Source organism: Stenella coeruleoalba, assembly GCF_951394435.1.
Source record: "Stenella coeruleoalba genome assembly, chromosome: 7".
Taxonomy (NCBI): domain Eukaryota; kingdom Metazoa; phylum Chordata; class Mammalia; order Artiodactyla; family Delphinidae; genus Stenella; species Stenella coeruleoalba.
This window is the reverse complement of record NC_137153.1, coordinates 15,085,821-15,108,660: the sequence shown is the minus strand read 5'-3', so window position 1 is coordinate 15,108,660 and position 22,840 is coordinate 15,085,821. Positions and strand designations below refer to the sequence as shown.

Here is a 22,840-nt window from a genome sequence, read left to right as displayed (position 1 = left end):
ATACATATGTATGTTAAGATGATCTATGCAATTAAAACCAATTGTGCAATTATATTTAATCATCTATGACTTTAATCATCTATCTCTGGTTTCTCAATCCTTTTTGGTCCACTTTACCTTCCCACAGACAGAAGCTTTTGCATTGGAGAAGTTTTACCGTTTCTCAGACACGGTAAATTCACTTTCTTAACTCTAAGTAGAGGAATGTGGTCATTGGTAGAAATGCAGACAGCATACTGTGCACTCAGGCAGTGTTTGGTGGGGAAACACAGCCCCTTGCACACTTAGAGCTGAACAACCACCAACCCCCTTCAGCTAAGGATACTCTCTTTTTCTAACAATTCCCTTTGTCTTCCCTCGCTCAATCAAAAGATATTGAAATATTGTCTTTCATCCTATTAACCAAACTGGTCAAAATGATTTTAAAATATATATTAAACAGAAATATCACATGTATCTTATAATAGTCTCCATAGAAGAAATAATCATATGCCTTGACAAAATTAGTTTCAAAATAAATGGGAAATTTATTTATATAAATAAGTTCTGAAAACAGCCCCTCTTGCCAGAAAATAGAGACCTAAAAATAAGGCAAAAATAAAATGCTTTGTCCGGCCTGTGTATCTTAAGCATCCTTTCTTAATGTTAAAACATGTTGAGATTCTTTAGAGTAAATGAATGATTTTGGTTTTGATAGCATCCTCGGAAGTGTTCGATTAAAAAGAAGTCACAAGGACACATGTCCAATTATAATGGCTAAATATTTAGAAATGTAATCTACAGTAGAGCATATCAGTAGCTTGACTTGGAGGTCCATAATATAGCACTCAGTGATTAAATTTTAAACATACCAAAAGCCAAGAATTTAGCTTGGGAAATCATATACAAACAGTCCAGTCTACTAAATTAAAATTTCTGGGATACAGTGTATTTTAAAATACCTCCCCAGGGACTTCCCTGGAGGTCCGTTCAGTGGTTAAGACTGCGCCTTCCAATGCAGGGGGTGCGGGTTTGAGCCCTGGTCAGGGACCTAAGATCCCCCATGCCTCATGGCCAAAAAAAACAAAACATAAGACAGAAGCAATATTGTAACAAATTCAATAAAGACTTTCGAAAAAAAAAAAAGCTCCATATCAAAAAAAACAAAACAGAAAAACCTCCCCAGAAGATTCTACTACACACCTTAGTTAAATAATCACTGAACTATTTTTCTTTTCTACTAAAATTGCATAGTTGTTCCCAATATAGCTAGCTACTTCTTCAGTTTTCATCCCTGGTGGAAAAAAAATTCACATGATCCAATTACTTTTAGTTGATTATCCTAACGGTAATTTTAAAAAAATTAATTGCCTTGAATTTGCACAATAGCCCATAGTAGCCTCTTTGGGAAAGGTACATATTTAAATTTTCGGTAACTAAACAGTTCATACATATAGTAGCATTAGTATAAAATACATGTATTCAATTAAATATTGCCTTACAAAACAATGCAAAAAGAGCTCTGATGAAAAAAACCAGATTTCCTTCACCAACAGTCAATAAATACTTATTTTTTAAAAAAGAAACAGTATGGTTTTTTACAATATCGTTTAAAATGCAAACACACTCTAAAATACAATAAATGCAAATACATTGATTAGAAATCCGTGCACGCCATTTAGTTTTATAATATTCTAATCATCATGCAAATTTGGGGTTGATCATTTTCACTCTTTGAAAACGATTTTTGTCAACCTAATAGCCTTCTGGGCTGAATGAATTCCTCATTTTTTTTTTTTTAAACTATGCACTTTGCTTAGAAACAATCTGAGCAATCAAAATCTTTAAATCAATATAATGAAAAGGAGGCTCAAGGTGGATGCCATGCCCTTTGTCATGAGTACTGACTTGCATGAGTTCTTCTTAGTACTTTAGTTTGGCAAAAGGGGCGATAACTAAAATCACCCCCTTAGAGAAAGCTTGATCACAACAGAGGGCTGTACACTGATGTACATGGTATTCCAAGGAAAGTTTTAAGTTGGTTCAGCATTGGCTTAGGCATTGCATACAATCTTTTACACCTTTCTTTTTCCTCTATGAAAGTACCAGGGAACCTTTTATATGCTGTGAAAGGATGCACATTCACTCTTGTATCCAAATTTCCCCACCCCACACTGTCGTAGCCTGCTGCGTGCTGATCACCCACCGCTGCACCTTGTCATAAATGCTTATCCCTGGGGCTGTGTGTGTGTGGGTGCATGCATGATATGAAAGTATTTTGGTTGGAAGTTGCTCTTCCCGTGTATGATATCATTACTTGAGTCCTGGAGGGTTATAAAGTCTTCAAAATATTTCCGAACATATGTTATTTGTTGAGCAATATGGATGATATGGGATTGCTTTAATGCATTTCATGCAGCTTCTGCACTGCAGTAGAATACTGCAATGGTTTGCTGAGTGAAAACACATACACACGGTGTTCTAGTACCTCTATCTTCCTACTTATTACTGTACATTAATTATTATTTGTGTACACAAATGAAATAAGAATGGACCAGTAGTTCTAGATTCAAAAAATAATTACCAAGTTTGTATTTTGTTAGGCGTGATAGTTATCTTTTTTAAATAATTGACTGCATTTTGACTATCAGTACAAAAACTTCCATTTATATATGTATTTATATCCTATCTTACTTCAAAAATAACTCAAGGTAACGTTTAAGAATAACAAATAATTGATTTTTCTGCCTTGAACCTTTTGTCAGCTCTACAGTCTTAGGACAATTGCAAATATATACGTGTACTATTTTGGTTGAAGGGATGAGGCTCCATGCTTGGAAGCAACATGGTACCCATATACACTAAATTATTCAATAAAGTTTCCATTTGAGGTCAGTTTATGCTATATTCTAGAGTAGAAGATATTCTTTCAGTAGGTAAGTACTTCCTACAAATTTCTTTGATACATACCTGAGAAAAAAGTAGGTTCTCAGTAATTTCAAAGTAAATTCTATATGAGTGACTCTGATACACAGGGGTTAGAAATTTCATTTTCTCAAGTAAAACAAAAGTTGTAAGAATTTAATTATTTCCTGCCAACAAATATTTTGAGTTTATGTTAAACACAACTATTTCTTAGAACTATATCCCCTCTGAAATATCTCTTTAGGAAAATAATATTCAATAAAGTAATATAATCTCTACTTAATTTAGTGACACTTTAGTGACTTCCATCACAAAGTTAACTAAAAAAGATACACTGCTTTTTATATATGCTGTCCACTGTAATATAGTGTCTTGTTTTGCCCCATAATTATGAGTTGGCAGTGAAAGAATCTAGCACATTAAATAGAAGTACAGATTTTAAAAAATACTTCATTGACTTCTCAGCAATTCCCCAAAATATATGTATTACATTTTCATAATATTTCATCTAAAATATTCATCTTTTTAAGCTTACATTTTACCATTCAATAATCTCCAAACTATTCTGAATCTAAATTCAATATGCCAAGCATAAACTTGGCTAATTCATAATTAATTCATGTCATCTATAAGAAATGCAAGGTTCCCCTGGGATTTCAAGGAATTTTATATTGACAATAGACTTGCAAGTCTAAAGTATTTTTAACCTCATATATAGTTATATTTTTTTAAGCCTTCCATTTTTAAGTGATATAGAAATGTATATAGTTGTCTAAACTGAGGATTTTATTTTAAGCTGATACTTATTTCAGAAAAATAACTTTTAATTCATTCACATACTTCGTCTTACCTTAGAATTTTCTAAGTGATGTTGATTTTTTCTCAACAAAACCAAGCCATTGTTTTGTTTATTAATAATTTTTTCAAAATCTACACACTTTGAAATCATATAAATGGGAATTAATAGCAATTCACTTTTCCTTCCTTTGTCATTTTCCTACTTGACAATGAAAAGTTACAGAAAGTTATTTAAACAAAAAAACCTTTGGGATAATTTACTTAGCATCTTGATTGTATAAAGAACATCTCAAAGGTATCCAGTAGGGAAAAAACATTAGGATGAAAGTAACATATTTAGTGCTGTTGTATCTCAGAGCAATTCACATAATTAATCATCACTCACGCTGTTTTATATAATTAATGTTTTGTTACTGCTCACTAGCAATCTTCATGCTTTCACCAAGCCTGCAAACAATATTTTTTGTTATTGTTATTTTTGAAGACTAAGAGGATAGGAAATTAATTCTTGTTTCATATATATGTTAGTTTATTATGTTTGATGATAAAGATGAAGCAATTCAACTGAATGACTATATTTACCCTTGGGCTTTCTTTCTGTAATAATTCTAGTTATAATATGCATGTTACATGAGTTAGTCTTTGGCATAATTCTCTAATTAAAGTGAAAAGCACTTAGAATGTTTCACAATATGGTATTGTTGCTTAATTACTGAAACATTTTTCTCACTTCCATATTTAGTGAAAACAGGTCCTCCTGTAGAAAGAATTATACACTAACAAAATGGCTTTTTATATTTTTTTATTGCCTACCCTTCTAACTTGCTTGAAGCATAAGAGGATTGACTTGTGGGTAAATGAAGCTATTTCTTCAATTTTACTTTTTTAATCAGCCACGTTCTTTGGTTCATTTTAATTCATTCTATTTAATCTTTATTATTGTCTGTATTTTGAGTTGCGAAGTGGCTTAATTTTATGAACGTTGAGCACTGGCTAACGTATAGTGCCTGAGTCAAAAGTTTTAGATGTTTGTCTAAACCTTGCTTTTGTGGCCTTTAGTCCCTTAGAAACCCAAGCGAAAGACCTCACCAGAAAATTGAATTATCTCAAAAAAATATTTGAGTGTTAATTTGAATAAAGAATATCACTGCACCTCTGAACATATATAAACACGGGATAATTTTATGACTGAGTTTTACAAAACAGAGAAATTAGTTGAGTCATAAAATAATTTAATGCACCTTCTAGTATAGCAATCTATTATTAATGATGAGCTAATAGAAAAACTTCATTCATGCTTAAAGTTATTATTTTAAGTGTAGCCCTTCAAAAAGATCCCCAAAGTCAAGTCATTTTAAAAAAATCATAAGATCGTTTTGGAGTTCAGGGATCCTTGCTTCTCTCATCCTCTCTCCGGGGTAGCGACTGGAGTCTGGTCCAGTAGAGCTGAGATCCTGTTGCTGAAGAAATAAGATGACTCCATGTGCCTCATCTCATGGGCTCACCCCAAATACCTGTGCTGTTTCATGGAACATACCAACAACACTAAAGCCTCCTTGATTGCAGGAATTAGATCTGCAAGAATCCCAGCAGTTGTAGAGCAAAGCCCATCCATCACAACAGTAAGACAGTGAGGCAGCCAAGTGATCCTCCTAGTTTTATGCTGTCAGTTAATTTTTAGTGAAAAGTCTACAAGTGTGAGGCCATCTGGGGAGTCAGCAATTGGTAGGCCTGTTTTATACAGAACTTTAGTGCTCGCTTAGTTTCTGTAGATTTACAATATCTAATGGTAAAATTGTTTAAGCTGTATTTTTCTTTCACATTGTGTATTATGTGATGTCTATAATAATACAATTATAACAAACAAAATATTGATAATACGATAGCAACAATTATCGGGGGTTGTATGTATTTTTCTCACCCTAAAAAAATCTGCTATGTAGTGCTATCATCATCTTTTCCTAGAATAAGAAACCAAGAATCTGAGAATTAAATAACTGGAACTATCCAGACCCCGGCAATAAATGATGAAGCCATGGAATTGCTTAACTACGATAAAAACATTTGCATTTTCAATGTCAATCTTGAGTCAGATTTTAAATTTGGACCATCGAATATATTTGTGTGACTATATAAAATAGTTGAAAACTATTTCCCATAGCACAGACATTTTTAAAAAATAATGCAGATGCCCAATTTATTTTCATTTTTTAGAACAAGAATCCTTGAACATCTTGCTTTCTATTACCTTTGCCAGGAAATAAATATTTGAATGAGACATTTTAATAAGGGAAATATTTTTACTTAAAATTAAAGTTTCTATTTTTTCACCTCCAAAATTAACAGGAAAGCCACTGGCGGTACATTTGTTAGTGAAATCATATTCCAGATGCTTTTGAAAAAACAATACTGCACCAAGTCACATTATATAATGTAATTGTCCAAAGTCTATTCCTAAAGTATTCCTAGGTCTGTCATAAATTTAAAAATGAGTAGAGATACAGGTCATATAAATAGCCTTACAGATAGCCTCTCCTAGAAACAGCCTTACTTAAAAACAGGAATTATTAAAAAATAAAATAATACCTCCATACTAACACAGAAGTCACTACAGAGTATATTTTCATAAGCTACCACTTAAAATTTAAATTAGAAAGTGTTAGAGGTGTTCAAAAAATGTTATATCACCATGAATTCAGGCTAACTAGGATAGCTGCATTGTGCCTCTTGGAAATCTTTGTTTCCACAAATTGTGCGTTATGATCACCTAGAGAGCTTGGAAATGCAGATTACTGGGACAACCTAAATGTTAATGAGTACAGATCTCCGCAACTGAGATCCAGAAAACTGGATCTCAGCAGTCCCTCCCAGCGATTCTGAGACAGCTGCTGAGTGGACCACAGTGTGAGAAATATTGTCCTCGTCTGGACTGTCATTATTGCATGTACATAGAATGTGGTCATTTTACACGTTGCCAGCTTTTATGATGGACGAGTGCTGTATGAAGATGATGAAGTTTAAATTGTTCCAAGTGTCATTTTCTATTTAAACACATATCCAGAGTAAAGTGGCTTTGTCAGTATAACTCCATAGCTCTGATTACAGGTTGAGGAGACCAACTTACTTGCACGACAGAAATAAACTTTAATCTCATATGTCATTTGCTCAGCTTTACAGTAGGATAAAAAGCAGGAGAGAGAGCAGATAAAGCGTCTTCATCTAAGTGCGAGGCCTTATAGCTTCTCAAGCACACAGGACTCTTAGTTCCCTCACCTACAGAGGGCATGAATGGCTTCCTAGTCTAAAGAAACAGATACAGTATCCTAAGTAGCAACGATCCTTTCAGCTAGACAATGCAAATGCAGTCGTGGACCCAAAACCATGCTATCAGGTAATACAAAAGAAAAACCTGTGAGGTGGGACGGAGTTAAGTCACAGCCTTGCTCTCTATCCCCCGACACTTCCACTACCAGAAACCAGAAACCTCTGTAAAGGTGTTCCCCCTTACTGTCGCTCATACCCACGTGGTCTGTGCACTCATCCAGTGAACCAACCAGCCCTTCATGTCCTGGCCATCCTGTCTTTAGTAGTAATGTTTTCATTGCTCCTTCCAATTTCTGTTTAAACCTCAGCTCTGTGAGATGCCCTTACTATGTTGTGTTCTTCGGCCATTTTATACACTAGCCATTTGTAAATGTGTTCCTTTCTCCAAAGGGATCTATTCCAGGGGCCCAGACTGATATAAAAGTGCCTGTTCCAAGCCATTAATAGTATTTTCAGCTATGGCTTCTGTTACAGTGTAAACAAGCCCAATATGGACCATCTATTTCTGCTAAAATCCATTGAATCCTCCAAGAGACTTGGGCAAAGACCCTAAGCATTCTATCTGCCAGCTGTGTGTTAGCTCTTGTCCTCGGGAGATTCAACCCAAAGGCGATTTTCAAGCAATTCTTTATCTTGTTAATATTCCAGACAAGCTCTGACCACATCAGTGGCTTCATTGGGCAACAGAGGGACATGTTCTGTCCATTGCTGCATGGCCTGGACACCACCATGACTACATCAAAGACCAATCCAAGACATGTGCCTTGGCGCTGTAGTCCCCTTCTGAGCTGGTAATTAGATGGGGACTACATGACCTAATTAATTCTACCCTGGGATTTCTATAAGGAATTGCATCTCCCACCTTGGAATGTTCCTTTTTTTCAAGAAGAAATTGTTTTTTCGTTTTTTTTTTTAATATAAAATTTATTTATTTATTTATTTTGGGCTGTGTTGGGTCTTGTTGCTGTGCATGGACTTTCTCTAGTTGTGGCGACCGGGGGCTACTCTTCGTTGCGGTGCACGGGCTTCTCCTTGCAGTGGCGTCTCTTGTTATGGAGCACGGGCTCTAGGCACACAGGTTTCAGTAATTGTGGCATGCAGGCTCAGTAGTTGTGGTTTGCGGGCTCTAGAGCGCAGGCTCAGAAGTTGTGGTGCATGGGCATATTTGCTGCCACAGCATGTGAGATCTTCCCGGACCAGGGCTTGAACCCGTGTCGCTTGCATTGGCAGGCGGATTCTTAACCACTGCACCACCAGGGAAGCCCCCTTGGGATGTTCTTAACTGCCCAATTAAGGGCTCATTTGCCTGACCATAACGCAAGGCCACTGGCCAGGACCCAGGAGTCTCTGAATATCCAGATATAAAGCTATAGCTTTGAGATCAAGAACCGGTTCTTGTGATACTGCCACATTCACTGCTTCTCAAATCAGCCCATTGTGTAGACTTACCTACTCATTCCACTGCAGGTACGCTGTGAGTCCTGACCATCCATATGAGAGTTTCCATTGGTGAACGAAGGGACCTGTTTTTCCTCAGTGGGAAGAGAATCACGAGGTTCATACCACTCTGGGTAGCTTCCATCATGGGTCCATTGTCGAAAGGATACATTTTCATATGATGTACTTCACCCAAGTTACTCCTCTTAGCTTGTTCCTGAATATGTCATTTTCATTTTTATCAGGGAACTTGAATGGAGATGCCATTTTGACATCACGCATGACATGGTAGATATCTTAGACCTAAATAGAGTCTGGTATTCTTCAGATTCCTTTAGTCTAGGGACTGTCTCTACCAGAGCCCAAGAGAATGCCAGTAGCTGTCATTCAAATAGGTTAATCTGCTCACGGCATTAGAGCGTTTTCTGGTGTAGAATCCTAGCAGCCACCTTAGGGTGCTATTATTGAGCTTTTCCCAGAAACTCCAGTCTGCACGTTTTAGTAGCAGATACCTCTACAGTTGATGACTTTTAAGGCCTCAGAGAGGCAGCTTGGGTTATTGCCTGCCTCAGACGTCTTACAGTTGGCCCTTGTTCCCCTTTCGAATTCAGTCTGTCTTGGGACTTCCCGGGTGGTCCAGTGGTTAAAACTGCGCCTTCCAATGCAGGGGGTGTGGGTTCGATCCCTGGTCAGGGAGCTAAGATCCCACATGTCTCGCGACCAAAAACACCAAAACATAAAACAGAATCAATATTGTAACAAATTCAATAAAAACTTAAAAAATGGTCCACATCAAAAAAAAAAAAAATCTTAAAAAAAAAAATTCAGCCTGTCTTTCTGTCACTCTGTACACCATGACCAACAGAAACCCAGAACGTATCTGCCAGATTTCAAATAGTGCTGCACGCTGTTTTCCTTGTCGTGGGATCCAGGAGAATAGCAGTGTGTCCTTTACTGTTTGTGAATTGTCTCGAGTGGTTTTTCCAGGATATTTCCAGAAATTTCACTGATGGCACTGGGCTCTGACTCTTGGCTGCCTCTAGTGTGAATCTTAACCTTTACCTAGTCACGTGTGCTACTATACTTTCCAAACCTTGCCTGACTTTCTCCTCCAAGAGGAAAGTTCTCATTCATCATCAACCAGCTTAGTCTGACAATGATTTGGACCAAACTGCTTCCAACCAGGTTGTGACACATGTTGGAGAAGTCAGGTTTCCTTAAGGGACAAAGAGTAAGGTGACAGTCTACCCCACATGAAGACTCACTGTGTTTGAGGGGTTTTTTGGGGTTTTTGTGTGTGTGTGTGCGGTACGCGGGCCTCTCACTGTTGTGGCCTCTCCCGTTGTGGAGCACAGGCTCCGGACACACAGGCTCAGCGGCCATGGCTCACGGGCACAGCCGCTCCGCGGCATGTGGGATCTTCCCGAACTGGGGCACGAACCCGTGTCCCCTGCATCGGCAGGCGGACCCTTAACCACTGCGCCACCAGGGAAGCCCTGTTTGAGGTTTTTTTAGATTGGGATTGAGAGGAAAGATGTAGCCAAGTGGACCAAAGCATACCAGCCTCCTCTGTCCTGAAACTCCTAGAGAGGTTTTACCATGTCCACCTCGTGGAGGCAGTTGTAGGGACTTCCTTAGTGAACCCATGTAGTCAGCAGTCAGCCTGCAAGACCTGCTTATTTTTATCATAGTCCAATCAGGACTATTCCAGAGAAAATTAACGAGGGGCTAGCACCCCTGCTGCCATCACGTCCTTAATCAGAGCTGAGTTTTCTTTACCTCCCTGGAATCTTGTGCTGTTTAATAGTTACTACAGCGGAAGGTTTAGGCAATTCTAAGGGCTCCCATTTTAGTACATCCAATTACAACTGGGCTAAGGAACAGCAGCCCAAGATTAGGCTCACGCCAGAAATGGCAAGGTCCTTCATCCACAGTCACATCCTTCCCAGTTATACATTTAGCCAGAGGTGATACTGCCTACTGGCTACGTCTTAGTCCCTTCTTTTCCTATCTGCAGTTTTCACTACAACCATGGTACCTACGAATGCAGCGTCACTCTGCCTCCTTCTCTGCTCCACCAGCTTTTTAACATTGCTGTTAACTTCGCCTTCTCATTTCCCAGCAGTCTTACTTCTCATGGTGCACTGGCTTCCACAATCCCAAAAAGCTGTGTTCACCACCCCTGGCCATTCTCCATTAACCATGGCACACAGCCTGGGACCCCACTCAGAACTGGACAAGGAGACCCTGGCCTTCGTGGGCAGGCTTCTTTGTGTCTTCGCAGATGCAGTCAATTCAGCCACCGCGTCAGCGCCTTTTGTTTGCATTCCCATTGGCACCACTGGATTAACTTCCGAGATGAGAGTGCCAGATTTAACAGGGTTCCTTAAGGGAAGCAGCTGCCGGAACTAGAACAGATTTTCTTCCCCCCCCCGGCTGGCGACAACGTGTCAGGAAATCTTTCATAGGAATCCTGTCAGTTTTCGCTCTTTTCACTCTGTGTCTTGAAAGCCACCTAAAGAGAGCTGATAGAGTCTTCTCTGGCCAAGTTCTTTCTTCTGAATGGCCCAGATTTTTTTTCCTTCAGTGAAACCCAGCATGTCAGCTGCAAGAGTAAACGTGTCCATGAATTGTATATACTCTCCTGCCTCTCCCTAAAGAGAGCCACCTGGGAACCCAGGCCTGGGGGACTCCCCGAATCACCGTGTCTACCAGAGTTTAGCTCAGAGCATGTGGTTTGGGGAGGCTCATTTTTTTTTCTTTTTGCATTATTATTATTTTTTTTAAATTACTATATGGCCAGCCCAGGTTTGCTACATCCCTTAAGAGAGCTGCGTCTTCTTCAGGGCTGTTCCAGTACACAGCAGAAAGACAACAGGCGGCTTTCCTTCTCAGCATAGATTCACATCACCCAAGGCTTCACCCACTCCAAAAGCGTCCTTGAATTTACGCCTGCCAGCAATTCCCAAACGGCAACATTGCAGCAAGTTAGGAGTTCGCATTCACATCAAACGTTGTTTTTCAGCTGCAGCATGCAGAAAAATGATCAGCTCTTATGTCAATTAACCTAAAGATCCTGGCAAGTGTGAACCGCCCAGATATCTGCTGGTTCTTCTCAGCAAAGCGGCCCAGCTCCTATTTACTTTGTCCCGTGTGGTGTCTACTAGCCCCATGAGGCTGTTGAGCCCTAGAAATATGGAGTCTGAATTGAGGGGTGTTACAAATGTAAGGTGCACACTGATTTCAAGGACTTAGTATGCAATAAAGAACACAACATTTCTCCTTTAATTTCTACTTGAGTCAACGTTTGAATAATATTTAGGACGTATTAAAATTAATCTTGCCTATTTCTTTTAATTTAAATGTAGCTAATGTAAAGTTTAGATTTCAAATGACACACATAGCTTTCGTTGGTGGTTCCCATTATATTTCCACTGGCCAGGGCTGCACTGTAGTCACTAGTTTCCAGTGTCATTTGCCTGGGGTGGCAGAGGAGTGACATCAAGACGAAGTGCGGTGTCCCTCCAAGTCCCCGCTGGACTTGTGCTTTCATCGTGAGCACAGGCTGCAAAGCTGCTTGATGTACATGCTCTGGTTTCTCTTTCCCCCAAGTGGTTTTAGCTGCACAAAGCTAATCGGTTACTAGGAGACAAAGCCGCTTTCTCCTCAGTTTTATGACCGTGTTTCCCTTCGGTTTTATCTCACTCATCATCCATCTGCCAGTTCAACAGGGCCTATGTGTGTGTCATCCATATCCCAACAGTATGATTTATCCCCAGTATTTTCTGTGGAGCTTTTGCAACCTCAAAGCCAGGGAGGGTCAGGGTCACGTTCTCATCAGAACTCCCTCCCAGAACCTTTGGCTGCATTGAGTCTGAAAGGATCTGAAAGCCAGGTCTCCTTCCGTCACCACCACTGAGGTTTTAGGTTCAAACTGTCAGTCAGACCCTCCAGACACAGTAGGCTTTAACCTAATATTGCGTTTACTTGGTCCTCTAGGAGCATGCGAGGCAGGTGACACGCCAGACACAGCATCTTCATTTCATGGGGAGGTCCAACAGCGACTCAAGAGCTTCTTCCCTCCGCCCCTCCAGGCTTCAGGCCACTGAACTGCTCCCCCAGGGCAGGTGCCACAGTAAAGGGAGAAGACTCCACATTCCTGTTTTCAAGGAAATCATGCTGGAAAAACTAGGTCTTTCTCTGCAGTTCTCAACAGCCAGGCCTGGTGTTACCCCTTTACTCACAGTTTGCTGGAAAGATCCAACTGAGAAAATATAGTTGTTCACTATGTATGTTAAATCTTAAATCTCAAATCTCTGTTTTGAGACAAGTGTGTATGTGGGAGGCTCTCTAAAGGTCTGAAAATATTCAATTCTCCAGAACAGATGGACAGTGGAGGAAGGTGGTTAAAATGTACAAACTTCCAGTTTTAAATAAGTTCTAGGGACATAATGTACAACATGATGACTTGAGTTAGCACTGCTGTAAGATATATCATGTATGATATAGTGGAAAGTTATGAAGAGAGTAGACCCTAAGAGTTCTCATCACAAGGAGAATTTTTTTCTTTTCTTTTTATTGTATCTATACAAGACGATGGATGTTCACTAAACCTATTACGGTAATCATTTCACAATATGTGCAAGTCAAACCATCATGCTGTATATCTTAAACTTATACGGTGATGTATCGATTATTTCCCCATAAAGATAAAGACAATAAAAAGAAAACAGTTACTTAGCCTTAACATTTCCATGGTGGCTAAAAACATTGGCAGTATAAATGAACATCCCTATTAAAGACCACTAGAAAACCAATTTCCAATTTTTGTAAGACTGCAACAGTTACATGTAATTTGGATCATCAGCTTTTATTTTAGACTTGTTTCCTCAAAATTCAATTGCTTATACATCTTACAGTTGAGATATATTCCAGTAATTATATCTTTCTGTTTTTCAGGTATAATTGCCTTATTTCCTAATTCCCCAAAAAACTGTTTCATACATTATTACATCAACTTTGATCATCCTCTCAGTTTTAGAATCCATTTAAATTTCTATTTTTCGCTTTCATATTTTGTAATATACTGTTCATTAGGCCTGTACTATCACAGACCTAAAATAAATTTTCAAGAGTTTGAGCCAGTTAATTACTTTTAACTCTTATGTTACCATCACAGAGTACTTTCATAGAAATTGAGCTGTAACAACTTTTTAAGATGTCATCTTTTAAACATTGAATTTTAGTAGCAAAAATCCAATTAATTGGCAGTTATCTACAGTTACATTCCAAACAAATGCATTAAATTATTCATTAATGAATTTCATTATAAAGGATTAAATACCATATTTTCCTATCATGAACACATTTCACTTATCATTTGTTAAAATTAATTTATTTATTTTATTTTTGGCTGCGTTGGGTCTTCGTTGCTGTGCGCGGGCTTTTCTCCAGTTGTGGTGAGCGGGGGCCACCCTTCATTGTTGTGCACGGGCTTCTCACTGCGGTGGCTTCTCTTGTTGCGGAGCACAGACTCTAGGTGCGCGGGCTTCAGTAGTTGCAGCGGGCGGGCCCTAGAACGCAGGCTCAGTAGTTGTGGTGCATGGGCCCAGCTGCTTCACAGCATGTGGGGTCTCCCCAGAGCAGGGCTAGAACCCGCGTCCCCTGCATTGGCAGGTGAACTCTCAACCACTACGCCACCAGGGAAGCCCTATCATGTTTTTATTAAGTAATTTTTTCTTTAAATTTTGTTTTTTTCATATATATACATGGAGAATTCTCTTCAATTTGCAACATTTTAGAGAAAAATAACAATACTTTTAGGACCATGATAAGTTATAATTTTCTTTAACATGAAACTTCTGCCAGATTTCCTTCATAATTTCAACAAAACCAATGTACCTTATAAGTAACAGTATATGAACTAGAATATCTGGCCATCTGATAGTATGCCAAATGGGTTAGTATAAAACATCAAGTGAGAATAACAATAACCAAGCAGTGTTGTCGATCTAGATTGTATTTCCCAATGAAGTAACATGAAATTGTAGGAAACAGGCATTAAAATGTTTGCCTCCATGAAAAAGAAAAATTCAAACTATGATCATGGTATTTTCCCTTTGACATCATATATGTACACATTTAAACACATGATGTGAAAAAAATCTAGTACATGAACATATATAATATCCAAATAGATTTTTTTCTTGCTCAATTTATTTAGATATTCTAGCAATATGTAGACAATACCAGAATATTTAATTTTTCCATTAAAACATAACACTTGAGTGTTTCATTGAATGAACACGTCTGTATGATGCAGCGGGATAAATCAATAAAACTTGAATAGGAAAGAAAAGCAACTCACCTTTATATGTTTTACCTTTTCATTATAATAATGTTATCATTTATCATGATAAAGCTTAAGTTATGGTTCTGAAATGCCTGGTATACACGCCCTATTCCATGACTAAAGTGCTTTCTTTTTTAACATCTTTATTAGAGGATAATTGCTTTACAATGATGTGTTAGTTCCTGCTTTATAACAAAGTGAATCAGCTATACATATACATATGTTCCCATATCTCTTCCTTCTTGCGTCTCCCTCCCTCCCACCCTCCCTATCCCACCCCTCTAGGTGGTCACAAAGCACTGAGCTGATCTCCCTGTGCTATGCGGCTGCTTCCCACTAGCTATCTATTTTACGTTTGGTAGTGTATATATGTCCATGCCACTCTCTCACTTTGTCGCAGCTTACCCTTCCCCCTCCCCATATCCTCAAGTCCATTCTCTAGTAGGTCTCTGTCTTTATTCCCGTCTTGCCCCTAGGTTCTTCATGACCTTTTTTTTTTTTCTTAGATTCCATATATATGTGTTAGCATACAGTATTTGTTTTTCTCTTTTCTGACTTACTTCACTCTGTATGACAGACTCTAGGTCCATCCACCTCACTACAAATAACTCAATTTCGTTTCTTTTTATGGCTGGGTAATATTCCATTGTATGTATGTGCCACATCTTCTTTATCCATTCATCTGTCGATGGACACTTAGGTTGCTTCCATGTCCTAGCTATTGTAAATAGTGCTGCAATGAACATTTTGGTACACGACTCTTTTTGAATTATGGTTTTCTCAGGGTTAAAGTGCTTTCTAATGTTTTTCTTATGACAGGATGATGAGGTAAGGGAAAGCCGATTCAGTTTCACAGCCTATGGAATGGGACCGTGTCTGCAAACAAAAGACGGTGTGACTCCAAAGGGCCCAAACCATCCTGTCCAGGTAATGCCAAAGAGCCTGGATGAAATGAGGAAGGTCTTCATTGACCGGGCCAAGAAGATTGACACCATCTCCCGAGCCTGCTTCCCATTAGCCTTTTTGATTTTTAATATTTTCTACTGGGTTATCTATAAAATTCTTAGGCATGAGGATATTCATCAGCAACAAGATTAAGTCTCTGGGGGTGTGCAAGTGTGCAAACTGTCAACTCAGAAGGAAGGTTTTTTGCCATAGGGCTGTGTGTGTGTGTGTGTGTGTGTGTGTGTGTGTGTGGTGTACAAATGATGACCATTTGTCATATGTGGCATATGGAAAGGTATTATTATGATTTGCTATGCAAAGTCATGAGGCAGTTGAGTACTTTAATGGATACAAAATATATATATTATAGGGATTCTATTTCATATTAATTTAAGATTATCTGTTTTTTCACAGTAAATCGTACAAGTGGAAGTATTACTGTCAACGTGTTCATATCTAATATATCACATAATATAGTACATGTGAAAACTACTTTGGAATTCTTTGATTTTTAATTCAATATTAAATATCACAAAAGTAAAATTTGCACAGAAAACTTTGGAAAAGGAAAAAGGGGAAACGTTGAAGATAAAAAATCAGTAGTTTGAGGCTTTAAAATATTTTCTTATACTGTAGTTACAAAATAGAAAAATAATCAGATAGGTCAGTGGGAAACTCGCTCAATAATGATAGAAGATTATACATACACATGCTATAGAACCAATTTAGGGAATAAAAAATTTAAATTAGAAGATTAAAATTAAAAACTTTGTTGTTTAGATACTAAATTTAGTTGTTTAAAATACTAAATTTCCCTCTTTGGAAATTTTTTTAATGGCCTAAGCGATCATATTATATACAAAATCTACTTTTCATAACTTTATATCTCTATGAATGAATGTAGGTATACTGAAAACATTATTGTTTTTAAAAAGTGTTATAGCTGTGTATTTTTAATTTTTTAAATAATTTTAATTATTGCCAAACACTGAAAAATTCAAGCCAGCATCTTTGTTTTGTTAGATTTTTAATAGTTGCTTAATTGTCTGTAAGTAATTATGTTTACTGTTTTGATATAATTGAATAAAGTTCAGTAAGGCTTTTATATTTTAGGCTAGAATGAGACTTTAAAATTCAATGGGATTATAGTATTTACATTTTGATAAAAATGAATTTACTGAAAACAAATATGGATTTAGAAAGATTTTTTCATAAGAACAGTTTTCACATCAAAGTTATATGGGTTCCAACTCCTAGCTCCAAATGTAAAGATGGAAGATTTTAATTCTAAATTATATAAATAAGTCATTTCTACAAAGTGAGGATTGATTATTTTATATTTCTGAATTAATGATTTCAATATATAAGCCATCCACTAGATGTGAATGATTCTAAATAAAATTTTTACTTAAAATTTATCAGCATCCCCATGGAATTATTTCAACTACAATGGGGCATTAACTCATTTCGTGCAGTGTAATTAAGTGCAAATATATGATAGAGTTCTAGGTTAAACTGAACCAGATTCTGATTCTTTTCCAGTTTTGCCACTTTTGCATTATTTTTGTCATTAATGTGGTATTTTTAAAAAGCTCTAGAATGCTTTTTAGGAATGTTTAATTTCTGGTCAGATTCACTAGATGGAAACTCGTACCAGCTTATTGACAGAGAAAAGTTTAACCGTTAAGAAAACGATTAACTCAGATTTAAGAGGGAAAAAAAAGCCAGTTCTTGAAATGGATGGTACCAGTTACTGCCCTTTAACCACTAGCAAACTAAAAGTAAGAACTGCCATTTAAAGCTAAAATGTCTCAATGTTATTGAACTTTGGTCTAATTTTATTTTTTTAAATAACTTTAAAAAATAATGTATGTTTAGCAATTTTTGCTAGTAAAAGACCAAATTACCCTCCTTTATAAGTAATTTAAAACTATTAGGAAAGAAAAATGTTTGGCATTAAATGCAAATGCCACAGCCGAAAGCAGTTATTGCTATGTACTTTACTTATTTTGAGGACTGTTCACCCCAGAGTTAAACATGTCCTTCTTCACTGAGGATTGTATGAACCAAAACCATGAAAATATATTCTTGTACTCAAGATAGATTAGACCAAGATATGCTGTTGGTGTTCTCTGAGGGTAAGCTAGTTGGTTTGAATTAATGATAAACTACATTGTCTCAATGTGTCTCTGAAATACTTGAATACATTTTTCTGTACTTCACACATCTTAGTTTTAAAGTTCTTCATCATTGCTTAAATTAAGTGAATTATGCCAAAAGCAAACACAAATACAATGGACCTATGCTCCCAAAGAAATTCATGGACATCACTTGTTTTCATATTTGAGAATATTAAAAATGTCTCTTTTTAAAGCCTGAAACTTGGAATATAAGAATACTAGCCACACAACAACTTTTTCAGCAGGGGCGTTGGTATGGTAGAAATCTCCCTATCTCAGAAGGATTACACTTTGCTTAGGTATATATAGTTGTCTCACTATACTAAGAAAATACATGGACATTTCACTCATATGGCAACAGTGACATTACAAATATAGCTGAATTCAAAATGTTTAAAGGAATCTGTCCCCTCTAATGAACTCTCATAGACCCTTTAAAATGGGAAAACGACATTATAATTAACATCCCGAGATGGTATTTGCCTAAATAAGCCCTGTGTCAAACCCTAATATTTCAAACTAAACCAGACAGAAATCTATTAACGATGAGAAAATTAAAATGTGTGCACGTACCCTGAGTACCCACACATAAGCTGGAATTCTAGTCTGGATATTCTGAAGCATTTTGAAATAGTCACATTAGAAAGTTTGTAATTTTTCTACATGCCGTTTACTTCACTTTTTTTTATAATTATGTATCTCAACCATTGACATCTATGGTTCCATATGAATTTTTAGGAAACCTTGTACCTTAGTATATATGTGCCATCCTTCTCTTTCTTTCCCAACTATTAGAACTGGAGTTCAATTACAGTGAGGACCTAGAACTTTCTTTACTATTTAAGAGATTCCAGAAAGTTACTGTAGAAGCAAGAAAGCCAAGAGTCTTTAAAACTTCTCCATACTTTCTGGATGTTTCTGCATAACAGTGACTCACCTGGAGAGCCCATCCAACTCCCAGTTGCTGTATTTAAGGGACTGTCATGACTACTTATCTTATCCTACAGTCAACTCCTATTCTATGGCTATATTCTAATAATTTTTACTTTAATTTTGATTTATAAATGCTTTAAATCTGTATACCCCTAAAATATAGATACATACACTGGGTTTATAAACTCCCAGGATCTTATGGAAGATACTGGAAATTTTAGGGAAAAATGTGAAAAAATAAGCCAACATGTTTTATAGAAGAGAGCAAGATGTTAACTACTTCAGCACTCTGTGCGACCTAAGTGGTTATAATTTTAAGAGAATAATACGTGTATCCTCCATACTATACATTCCCTTTTCTGAATGTCTTTCATCCCATTTAAAAAATATACTTTTCTATTCTTAACATGATATACCTCACCTGCTAGTCACTTTGGAAGACTGAATGTTATACTGGCAGCTAAATTTTTCTTTCATCGATAAAGTACACATTCCATGAAATGGACCGGAGGAAATATGGGACTTGCCAATATTAAACATAGAAAATACTCTCAATATTAAAAGTAGGAAGCTGGCAATACTGACATCCACAGGTGTCCCCTGACAGCCACTTCGAGCCCTCTCAGAATGAAACTCAGAAGGAATATAAGCCACAGTTCTTAGACCAATCAATCATTAACAATCTTTGAGGTCATGTGTCCGACTCTAAAATAGATTTCACAGACCTTGAAATATAGACAATAGCAAAAGCTCTCAAAATTTACGGGGGTATACCATCTGTATTTCTCAGCTAGTTGATGCTGACCTAGTAAAGAAAAGCAGACCACTCCTAGGACACAGCACTAACTTTTATATAGTCTGTATTCATTCATGCTGACAAGGTGAAGACTGCAAAGTAATGAACTTGATTGAAACACATTAAGAGAATAAGTATGGTTTCCACCTCAAGGCACTTTAATTTTAACAGTCTATCCAAGGCAAATATCATCAATGGAAATATAGTCTATGCACTTATAATTATCTTAGTTCACTGAAGGGATTAGTTGGAAATTGTCTTAGTGACTCAGAGAATAGTTTTTGCACCTTTATAATTGCAAGCTTGCCTTTTGAATTATACTTACCTTTTAAGCACATTTATGATAACGACAGTTTGCTTGTTCATTTGGGTATTCGGTTTTTGAACTCGATAATTTTATTGCCTAGCCTTGGCTTTTGGACTGAGTTACACGCTATTATAGCAGTGTTGGAACTTTTAGCACCATCAGCTCTGGCAGACTATGAAAACTTGCTGGCATCATATGCATTTCAGAGAAGAATTTAGTGGCAAAAACTGCACCATTTATTAAAGTGACAAATTTCAATATTTCTTAAAACTGTATGCAGAAATGTCTAACTTGTTCAAGCAACATTAAAGGACTTTCTGGTGCAGTTTTTCCAATATTTTTGACAAGGCCACTTTCCCTAGCTGAACCTATCTGAACAATGGGCAGTGGAAAAGTACGACCATGAAGATTAGAATTCTATAAACGACTGAAATTTTGAATATAATGGCGAGCAAGTATTGTTCTCCACAATGCCTCCGTAATTCCTTACTGTATCCTCTGCTTGGGACCATTCATAGCAGTGCAGAAACAATCATGTCCATCCCAATTGAATTGAGCATTGAATATCAACCTTTAACTAAGCAAACACTCACCATCTCTCGTTTCCAAGACATATTTTAGACCTTAAAAAATGAGGTTAAAGGGATGCTAAAAATGATAAGAAGAATTACAGTTTGTGGCTGTAAGACAATGGGGTGTTTTCAATGAAATATTTTAGAAAATACAGTGTATATGAACACACACATTCCCTCTTGATTGAATACAAACAAAACACCCATAATACCTGAGCTGTCTTCCTCAGCAGATGCATTGGTTTTTATTTCCTGGTTCATATACTACAAAGAGTGATAAAAAATAACAATCCCATTTTATTCTCATTGCTATATAAATTCTTTGTGAATAAATACGTAGCACACCATAGGAATTGTGTTAAGTTAATTAACTTTAAATTTAAACTTTTATCCCAGCCCCTGTTCCTCTATAAGAATATACTGAACTTCCATAGGGAAACCTCTGTTGTTCTAATTACTTAAAAAGTAAAGTGATGCATATTCTTCCATAACCAGGATGCTTAGAGCCCATGCATAAAATAGAGCCCCCTAGGATTTGAAAATAACTAGGGCAGGGAAAATATTCTGGAGAAGCTTCTACCAGAAATCAGCCCAAAAGACAGAGTCCTGAGCTAGTTGCTAGGATCCTCTTACTCATTTTTTCTTCCACCTTTTTTATGTTGCCTTAATCTCTTTCCTTTTCCCTCTCTTACACATACACACACACCCACCCATACACACACGTGCACACACACTTCTCATTATATATTGTTCATGGGGTAAATTTCTTCAAATTGGAAATGCAAAGGAAGTCAACTTTTCTGGGCAAATGTCCATAATCCTGTGATGTGTTTTGCAATATCAGTGATTCCTGGTGGGAAATATGAGCTGTGCAGTCATTTGATTTGGGCATCCCTTATTTATGAAACCATAATACTTTGTTGCAACAGCTCATGAACAAAGCTATGTGGATCAAATTTTCTCCAACTATTAATGATAGAATTCTAAAACACTGCTCGGACTGTCTTTGAAGAATGACCAAATATTTGTCAAACAGTGCTTCCAAAAGACGATCAGTAATAACTAGTACTATTGGATGATTTCACAGTGTCTTAACCGGCAGTTTTCTCAGTATTTTTTATGGCTCACACATAAACAAAATAAGAGAATTTTAAAGGTGGTGGAGTAGTATTTTAAAAAATAGTGATTCTGATTCTTACCTGTACATCAGAATCCCTTACACACTTTTTTTTTTTTTTTTTTTTTTGCGGTACGCGGGCCTCTCACTGCTGTGGCCTCTCCCGTTGCGAGCACAGGTTCCGGACGCGCAGGCTCAGCGTCCATGGCTCACGGGTGCAGCCGCTCGCGGCATGTGGGATCCTCCCAGACCGGGGCACGAACCCGTGTCCCCTGCATCGGCAGGCGGACTCCCAACCATTGCGCCACCAGGGAGGACCTCTTAAACACATTTTTAAACATGTATACATACTAGTGTTCAGCATAAGAGATTATAATTCAATCAGTGATTCAACAACTATTCCTTAAGCACCTTCTAGGTACCTGGCACTTTTCTGAGTGAAAAGTGAATAAGGTATGTTCAGAGTAAGCATGACATTCTGGATTATTGATAAAGTTCCACAAGTGAGAACAATTGACATAAACATACACAAACCTATTCTTCTAATAATACTTGATTTAACACTGAAAGCTTTTTAATCTTTTCTTTCTTCAAATTCATTTTAACTATTTCTCTTTTATGTCCTTAAAATTAAAAATAAACCTTTGAGCTGTTTCAGTTCAGCTTCCCTTCCAGTGTCAGAATCTTCACATCCCTGGTACATTCTTGATACAAAATTATCCATATTCTCCTGAAGCTCTTAGAGCAACAGGTAGGTCATTATTCTGAAGCCAGCCTCTTCTGCTGTGACACAGCTGTAAGTGATTTAAAAAAAAAAGTTTATCTTCATCAAGAAATGACTTTTACTCAATAAATTCCAACTAAGTCTCCTCCATTCCCTTAAGGCAGCTCATCGTGTGTTTTTCCATATCTGCTGCCTGTGTGCAGGCTCCATCAATACACTTTTTCAATCCCTGATCATTAGCTTTATTCTCATTTAAGCCACTCATCAATACACGGTGTGTTAAACAATGATGAGATGTTTTCAGGTTCATAAAATAATGAAAAATAATGTTTATGTAAATCATTTGCAGTAAGTTTATTTTTTTCTTTTTTAAATTTTATTTTATTATTTTTTATATAGCAGGTTCTTATTAGCTATCTATTTTATACATATTAGTGTATATATGTCAATC

General features: G+C 37.1%; 1 protein-coding gene across 2 annotated transcripts in view; it reads left to right on the top strand.

The window, feature by feature from the left end:
- The window catches only part of GLRA3 (glycine receptor alpha 3), a gene marked incomplete at its 3' end in the record, with an annotated part of 156,881 nt that extends 140,968 nt beyond the window's left edge, over positions 1–15,913 (top strand). The window contains exons 9-10 of one of the 2 annotated variants that reach the window (XM_079926057.1): positions 128–172; positions 15,635–15,913. In XM_079926057.1, the coding sequence (XP_079782183.1) occupies positions 128–172; positions 15,635–15,913 (324 nt within the window). The remainder of the gene's footprint in view (positions 1–127; positions 173–15,634) is intronic. The other variant, XM_079926056.1, reaches the window with a different exon arrangement.
- Positions 15,914–22,840: the final 6,927 nt, after the last annotated feature.